General features: G+C 41.5%; 1 protein-coding gene across 1 annotated transcript in view; it reads right to left on the minus strand.

The window, feature by feature from the left end:
* Window positions 1-380: 380 nt before the first annotated feature.
* LOC105551868 overlaps window positions 381-9,373 on the minus strand; it is a 55,814-nt gene continuing 46,821 nt past the window's right edge. The window contains 3 exon segments of the mRNA XM_011997287.1: window positions 381-480; window positions 482-715; window positions 717-856. Of these exon segments, the coding sequence (XP_011852677.1) occupies window positions 381-480; window positions 482-715; window positions 717-856 (474 nt within the window).

A 9,373-nucleotide genomic window follows, 5' to 3' on the forward strand; every position in this document is an offset into this window, starting at 1 on the left:
GCCATCATGCCTGGCTAATTTTTGTATTTTTAGTAAAGACGAGGTTTCACCATGTTGGCCAGGCTGGTCTTGACTCCTGACCTCGTGATCCCCCTGGCTCGGGCTCCCAAAGTGCTGGGATTACAGGCGTGAGCCACAGAGCCTGGCCTAGAAATATCTTTTAAAAGCATTCATGCCAGCCGGGCGTAGTGGCATGCTTCTAAGTGCTTCAAACCATTAAATATCCAGACAAACCAGACTCTTTTTTTGCCTATTCTAACTCTGTTTCTCTCCTTACATTGGACTCTTCTAGAATGTAGGAGTTTTTTTGTTTGTTTGTTTTTGGGTTTTTTGGCAGTTTTTACGGTTTTATGTAAACACAAAACATGCATATGAGCTATCTATTCATTTTCTTTGCTGCGCTGCCTGGCATTGGGGTTGGTGACTCTGATGGCCAGCTGGGCGGAACTTTCCATGATGGCTTTGAGGTTCTTGGTTTTTGTGAGCGATCTCAGCACAGTAAGATCTGTTACACATCAGCAGCACTTCCAGCTCCTTGATATTGTGGACCAGGAACTTCCGGAAGCCACTGGCAGCATATGCTTTGTTTTTTTTTGTTGTTGTTTGTTTGTGTTTAATTTTGTTGTTGTTGTTGCTCCCATAACCAATGTTGGACATCAAGATCTGGGCCTTGAACCTTCTATGAACCCTGTTGTCAATACCTCTGGGTTTCTCAGTTATGCTTCATTTTGACATATGGGTCTGACTGGTGCTGGATGAACTTCTTGGTTCTCTTTCTGATGATCTTGGGCTTCACAAGGGGTCTGATGCCGAGGAGGAGATGGCTGCCACCTCTGTAGGCAGCCCAGAGGAAGAGCTAGAATGTAGTTTTTAACTCACAATTCAGAACTCTCCTGAACCTACAGACTAGGTTAAAGTTCCTGCTAGCTACCTGCAGCATATAGCCCTTACTACTCTCATAGCACCTGTTAAGTAAGGAACTACTGAAATCACTTGCTTAATTACCTGATGTATGCTCCACCTGGGCAAGGATCTTACATGTCTTTTTTTTTTTAGACAGAGTCTCGCTCTTGTTGTCGAGGCTGGAGTACAGTGGCGCAATCTCGGCTCACTGCAACCTCTGCCTTCCGGGTTCAAGCGATTCTCCGGCCTCAGTCTCCTGAGTAGCTTGGATTACAGGTGCCCACCACCACGCCTGGCTAATTTTTGTACTTCTTCAATAAAGACAGGGCTTCGTCATGTTGGCTAGGCTGGTCTCGAAATTCTGACCTCAGGTGATCCACCCGCCTCGGCCTCCCAAAGTGCTGGGATTACAGATGTGAGCCACTGCACCCAGCCTCATGCCTTATTCAATTGTGTATCCACAGTGCCTACTATAAACCTGGGCACAGGACAGATGCTCAGTAAATAATTGTGGAATTAATAAATGAGTATTCTCTTATACCTCAATGTTGCTAAATATTTACGTTAGATGAATGGTGTGGTAGTTTGTTCTATTGATGGACCCCAATGAACCAAATCTCCTGCTATTTACATCTTTGTGCCGTCCCTTCTTGAAACTGACACATTTTAACCAGTAGGATACAGCTAAAGTTGCCCTGTTCCGGTTCCAGGCCTAAGTCTTAAGAAACCTTGAGCTTCCTCCTTTTGTACAAATGGAAGAAAATCCTCACAAACATAGTCCAACTCCTTCAACTACCAAGCTAGGAAGAAGCCCAAGTCTTCTATATGGTGAGGCCATGTGTAAGAGAACTAAGAACCCAGCTGGCAGCAAGAACTGAGGAACTCAGCTGAGCAAGAACTGAACCCCTTCTCCCACCAAACTCCACCAACTAGCACCAATGTCCCAGTCATGTGAATGGGCCACCTTCAAAGTGGATCATCCGACCCCAGTCAAGCTGCTCCAGCTGATGCCAAGTCCTGCATAAATCTCAGAACCAGGAGCGAATAAATGATAGCTATTGTTTTAAAGCACTGAACATGGGAATGGTTGTTATGCAGCAACTGATAATTGAGATAGAGAATAGGTGGATATTTACATTTCATAAAAATAAAATACAAACCATGTGCTCTATGTGCATGTATACCCAAAGATTTCCTGCAATGAAAGGCAGCAGATTTACAGAGAGAACTTATATATTTCCTGAACATACAATAGTCTAATATGTTATTAAACCAAGCATTATAGAGTGTTAGCATTTTTTCTTAGTTATGAAAAATAACTAATGTTTGCGAATATGAACGATTTACTATGTGCCCAGCACTTTGTATGCATAAATTCTCACAATAGCGATATGCTAAACATATTATCCCCAATTTATAGACAATGAAAATGAGAGTTAGAGAGGAAGTAACCAGGCCAAGGTCACATACTGAGCAAGATTCAGAGTCCAAATTTGAACTCAAACCATGCAACTTCAGAGCCCAAGGTCTTAATAACACTAGAGGGACTTCCTGAAAAAAAGCCACCACTACTTACCACTACCAAAACCAGTCATCAGAACAATGTAATTGTGCTCCTTCAAGGGAGAATTACTGTCACTATTTCCCTTTCTCTCCATTTCCATTCTCTTTCTCTCCAGCTTCAGCTGAGCTCCTCCAAGACTAGTGGTCTAGTGATGCAATCAGCAATCTCACTACATGACAGCCCCCCAACCAGAGTTTAGGAGAAAAATGATTCAGTCACGAAGGTGTTACCTCTAAAAAGGATTTGCAGAATGAGCATTAACCTTACCACACATGCAGCACCTACTGAAATAGTGCGATTGCAAGGAAATGCCTCTCAAACAAAGCATCTCTTCCCTGAGTGGTAGATGTCTGAAATCCGCCATTGTGAAGGGGAATGAAAAATGATCTGCCACATATTTCTGTATACCTGATTCTCTGGAGTCAATTTCCTCATCTGTAATATTAGAGAACTGATTTGTTAAATTCTGTAAAACTTTATGGTTCTTTTTTTTTTTTTTTTTTTTTTTTTTTTTGAGACGGAGTCTTGCTCTCTGTTGTCCAGACTGGAGTGTAGTGGAGCAATCTCGGCTCACAGCAACCTCCACCTCCCAGGTTCAAGCAATTCTCCTGCCTCAGCCTCCCAAGTAGCTGGTACTATATAGGCATATGCCGCCACACCTGGCTAATTTTTTGTATGTTAGTAGAGATGGGGTTTCACCGTGTTGCCCAGGCTGGTCTCAAACTCCTGAGCTCAGGCCATCTGCCCACCTGGGCCTCCCAAAGTGTTGGGATTACAGGCGTGAGCCACCGCACCCAGCCCTGGTTCTATTTTTTAATTTAAATTTAAGATAAATTTAGCAGCTATTAGGTTATTAAGTTAGGCAAGGGATTATAAAAATATAGTGATTTAATTGAAAGGTACTTGTCATAGATGGGTTTTATTTCTGTTCTGAAACCTAAAAGAAAGGATAGGATTCTGGGAACATAGACTATGTAAGTTATAGTCTACATAAGTAGACTACAAATATAACAGACTATATAAAATAAACCAATCACAAAAAGACAAATACTGAATGATTCCACTTATATGAAGCACCTATATAGAAAAATTCATAGAAATATAAAGAATAGTAGTTACCATGGGCTGGGATGAGGAGGAAATGGAGAGCTGTTCAATGAGTACACAGTTTCAATTTTGTAAAATGAAAAATTTCTGGAGATTACTTGCAGAACAATGTGATTATACCTAATACTACTGAACTGTACACTTAGAAATGGTTGATAAATTCTATATTTTTTATCACAATTTAAAAAAATAAATAGAATATACACACCCCATGAATGGTACAGAGAGTACTACTTCAGTGGCTTGGGGAAATGAGAGATTCATTGCTGTCATGTGAATGACATCAGCGTAACAAGAAAAGCCCCCTTGTAGGAAGATGGGTGGCAGCCCTTGAAGATGATGAATGTTGACAGGTAGAGACAGGAAGATGAAGAGATAAGCAAAATTGGGGAGGTGGAAGAAGCTGTAATGCATTGGGAGATAGGAAGGAACCCAGTCTGATTTAACACTTAAGCAATGTGCACAGAAAAGAAATGCTGAAAGAATCACATCCAGGGAATATTTTATTCTATTCTATTCTATTCTATTTTTTATTTTTATTTTTGAGACAGAGTATCTCTCTGCCACCCAGCCTGGAGTGCAGTGGCACAATCTCAGCTCACTGCAATCTCTGCCTCCCAGGCTCAAGCGATCCTCTCACCTCAGTATATTTTGTAGAGACAGGGTTTCACTATGTTGCCCAAGCTGGACTCGAACTCCTGGGCTCAAAGGATCCACCCACCTCAGTCTCCCACAGTGCTGGGATTACAGGCATGAGCCACCTCACTCAGTCAGAATTTTAAATTCACTGAAGTTAGAGTTATATTTCCAGTGTGTATCATTTCTTCATAATTGAGGCAACATGTGCGATTGCTCTAGGGAATGAACTTTTTATTGCTTCAATTTTAGATTGATAAGATCACATTATGATGTATCATTAGGAACAGCTAATAACAGTAATGATCTAATAAGTGTAATGCAATCTAAGACACTTCACAAATAAACAAAAATTAAACCAAACTGGGCAACATGCCCAGATTACTTCCTACACACACCAACAAAATACTACAAAAGTAAAAATGGAAACAAATGTCTCCCAAAAATGGTGGTTATTTTTGGGTAGTAAAACAATGGAACTTTTTTCTTTTTCTCTGTGTTACTTCTTATTTCTGTTTTAAAAATAAGCATGAACATCTTTTGATAATGGGAAAATATTTAATGATATAAATTACTATTATACATGGCATCAGAATACAAGAGAACCACTTCTTGAAATCCCAAAAGAAAAATGGTGAGGAACCCACCTCTATCTCACCAACTGGGGATTCCAGCTACTTGGTGGCAGGCAAATTGCCTTTCATTGATTTTATACACCCTAACAGGGCTCCTCACAGTCTACTTTCTCCAGTAAGTAGTTTTTGACTATTAATGACTCTGGACACAGGAAAAGGAAAGGGTCTAAGCCATCCCAGGAATACATTTTGGCCCTGAATTTAACTAGAAAGAGGGAATAGCAGAAATGCTCCCACTACTCACCATGCTAAAGATAATATTTTTCAGCACTTGTCGAGTCCCATCAGTGAGCCAGCTAAGGAGCTCAGTTCCTTCTCCAAAAGATTAGAAAGTAGGCATCTTGTTCTCTTAAGGAGAGACTGTGAGTAGGCTTAAAATTGAATTCACACTTTTCATCTCTAATGGAAATCAATGTTACTATTCCTTCTGTTTCCTTCCACAGATATACTATGCATATATATATGCAAATATGTATTTTACACACACAGACACCACATCATATAATTAATCTCTGTTAGCCGGACGTGGTGGCTCACGCCTGTAATCCCAGCACTTCGGGAGGCCGAGGCGGGTGGATCACCTGAGGCCAGGAGTTTGAGACCAGCCTGGCCAACGTGGTGAAACCCCATCTCTACTAAAAATACAAACATTAGCCGGGTATGGTGGCGGGCGGCTGTATTCCCAGCTACTTGGGAGGCTGAGGCAGGAGAACTGCTTGAACCCAGGAGGCGGAGGTTGCACTGAGTTGAGATCGCACCATTGCACTCCAGGCTGGGCGACAGGGTGAGACTCCGTCTCAAAAAACACACAAACAAACAAACAAAATTGGTCTCTGTCTTCAGTTTTTCCTTTTCTTTTCTATGCAATATATTTAACCTATAGCTATGGCGTTAATTCTTGTTGATCTGAGTCAAAGTTGAACTGTTTAATTGAATTGAAGAAAATTTCGTTAATTCATTCCACAAATGTTTAATTTGAGCTAGGTGCTGGGTCTGTATCAGTGAAAAAAAAAGTTTCTGCAGAAGCTTGAAGTCTAATTTGCAGTCATGGTAAGTTATTAGTATAAAACTTACATAATTTCTATTAAAAATGTGTACATGTATGAAATAACTAGAGTAAAATTACTCATGAACTAATGCTTTGTCACTAGTAGAGCCATGAGCTACATATGGAGCAGATACCGGGCCTCCAAATACCAGGGTAAAGAAGCAGAATTGGATAGGCTTTGGTTAAACCAGGATTTTACATGTGGGAGGCACTTCAGATATAATCATATCCCAATTATTTATTCTTAGGTGAGAAATCCAAGTCTCAGGGAGATATAAATAACAGTGTTATTTATTTATTTTTTATGTATTATTATTATTTTTTTGAGACTGAGTCTCACTCTGTCACCCAGGCTGGAGTGCAGTCGCCTGATCGCGGCTCACTGCAACCTCAGTTCAAGCGATTCTCCTGTCTCAGCCTCCCGAGTAGCTGGGATTACAGGCACATGCCATCGTGCCCAGCTATTTTGTTGTTGTGGTTATTTTTATTTTTATTTTTTTATTTTTTTATTTTTTTGAGACGGAGTCTCGTTTTGTTGCCCAGGCTGGAGTGCACTGGCAGGATCTTGGCTCACTGGAACCTCCACCTCCCGGGTTCAAGCAATTCTCTGCCTCAGCCTCTAGAGTAGCTGGGATTACAGGCATCCGCCACCATGCCCGGCTAATTTTTTTGTATTTTTGGTACAGACGGGGTTTCACCATCTTGGCCAGGCTGGTCTTAAACTCCTGACCTCATGATCCACTGGCCTCAGCCTCCCGAAGTGCTGAGATTACAGGTGTGAGCCACCACGCCCAGCCTGAAACACTGAGTGTTATTTAGAAGCAGAGATTCATGCTCTTTCTAGTCCAGGGTAGACCACATTGTTTGGTGTTGGTGAAGACCCAAGTAGATGACTTCTAAAAGTGCATCCCAACACTCAGTTGTGAGGCTGCATTCCGTTTTGTAGAAAACACTGTAAGGACAGAACACCTCTTTGGGAGCAATCAATAGCAACATTGCAAAGAGTTTATGACCGTGAACTCAAGAACCTGACTACTACAATTAAAAATCCCTACTCCGGCTGAGCATAGGTCTGTGATTTCAGCACTTTAGGAGGCCAAGGTGGAAGGATTGCTTGAGGCCAGAAGTTGGAGACCAGCCTGGGCAACACAAGGAGACTCCCTTCGCTACAAAAAAAAAAAAAAAAAAAGGAAGAAGTAAATAGCTGGGTATGATAAAGTGGTGCCTGTAGCTACTTGGGAAGCAGGAGTGGCTGGGCCCAGTAGTTTGAGTAGTTTCAGGTTGCAGAGAGCTATGATCATGCCACTGCACTCCAGCCTGGGCAACAGAGCCAGACCCTGTTTCTAAAAAAAAAAAAAAAAAAAAAAAGGATGCCTAGGTTCTAGTCTTAGCTCTGCTGGACTTCAATTCCCTCACCTGAAAAAAAAAAAAAAAAAAAAAAAAAAATCCCTACTCTGTCAGTTCCCATATCTGTAAAATAGGAATAATAATGGTATCCATTTTATAGTCATTGTGAGAGTAAAATGAGCTGATACACACAGTGGTGTGCTGGTAAATGTTTCACCAACCTGGGAATAAGAAAGCTTTGTAGCACTTACCAATTTCCTACCTGATTTCAAACCACCAACATAAGTCAACTAACTTACAGAATTCCTGATATTTTAACCATCGGCTCTTGTGAGCTGGTACTTACATACCACAAGATATGAAATATTTATGAAAATCCCTGAGCCAGGCATGGTGGTGCACACCTATTGTCCCAGCTACTTGAGAGCCTAAGGCTTGAGCCCAGGAATTGAAGGCTGATTGTGGAATTGAAGGTGCGATGATTGTGCCTGTGAACAGTCACATAGGCACTCCTCTAGCCCAGGCAACAAAGTGAGACCTTATTTCTGCACTTTGAGTGTTACATGCATACAAAACATGTAGATATTAGTTATTATACATACTTTTTTTTTTTTTTTTGAGACAAGGTCTCACTCTGTTGCCCAGGTTTAGTGCAGTGGCACAATCATGGCTCACTGCAGCTTCAAACTCCCAGGCTCAAGCAATCCTCCCACCTCACAGCCTCTGAAATAGCTGGGGACTACAGGCATGTGCCACCACACCCCACAATTTTTGTATTTTCTGTAGAGATGGGGTCCCATTTTGTTGCTCAGTCTGGTCTCAAACTCCTGAGCTCAAGTGATCTAGATCTACCCATCTCAGCCTCCCAAAGTGCTGGGATTACAGGCGTGAGCCACCATGCCCAGCCGGTCACTATATATACTACTAAAACATACATGACAGCATTTTCTCTGATTTTGGAATGTTCGAGTACACTATAATTTTCAAAATAACTAAATTCATAGTGATGCCCAGTGGTACCGTTATCCCCAGGAGGCCCTAAATAAAAATATAAGCTAACTAAAACAGTATGTTTACTATGCAAACGCAGCTTCCAGACAGTTTCCTCCAATGCCTCTGCTTTTCCACCCTTAATTCCCTCTAGATAGAGTCTAGAGACATCATAAGTGTGTGACTGATTCCCATCTGAATGACATTATTAATTATATATTTTGGGGGACAAAGTTTCTATTTATTTCCTTATTTTATTTTTTTGGAGACGGAGTCTCACTCTGTCACCCAGGCTGGAGTGCAATGGCGCAATCTCGGCTTACAGCAACCTCCACCTCCCGGGTTCAAGCGAATCTCCTGCCTCAGCCTTCAAAGGAGGAGTAGCTGGGACTACAGGCGCTCACCACCACATCTGGCTAATTTTTGTATTTTTAGTAGAGATGGGGTTTCACCATGTTGGCTAGGCTGGTCTTGAACTCCTGATCTCAGGCAATCTGCCATCTCGACCTCCCAAAGTGCTGGGATTACAGGCGTGAGCCACTGCACCTGGCCAGCAATTTTCAAATGTACAATATACAATATATTGTTATTAACTGTATTCACCATGATGTTCAATAGGTCTCCTGAACTTATTCTTTTCTTTCTTTTTTTTTTTTTTTTTTTTGAGACAGAGTCTCGCTCTGTTTCCCAGGCTGCTGGAGTGCAGTGGTGTGATCTCAGCTCACTGCAACCTTTGCCTCCCTGGTTCAAGCGATTCTCATGCCTCAGCCTCCTGAGTAGCTGGGATTACAGGCACGCACAACCACACCCAGCTAATTTTTGTATTTGTAGTACAGACAAGGTTTCACCATATTGGCCAGGCTTATTCTTCTTAGATTTCATGTCCTTTGACTAACATCTTTCCAATCCCTGCCCTCTCTGCCAATCCCTACCCCTGATAACTAACATTCTACTCTTTGCTTCTATGTTTTTGACTTTTTAGATTTCATATATAAGTGAGATCATACAGTGTTTGTTCTGTGCCTGGCTTATCTCACTTAACATAATGTCCTCTAGGTTCATTTGTATTACTGTAAATGACAGGATTTCCTTCTTTTTAGAAGGCTGAATAGTATTCTGTTGTGCATATATACCAGATTTTTT

Source organism: Mandrillus leucophaeus, unplaced genomic scaffold (assembly GCF_000951045.1).
Source record: "Mandrillus leucophaeus isolate KB7577 unplaced genomic scaffold, Mleu.le_1.0 Scaffold535, whole genome shotgun sequence".
NCBI lineage: Eukaryota > Metazoa > Chordata > Mammalia > Primates > Cercopithecidae > Mandrillus > Mandrillus leucophaeus.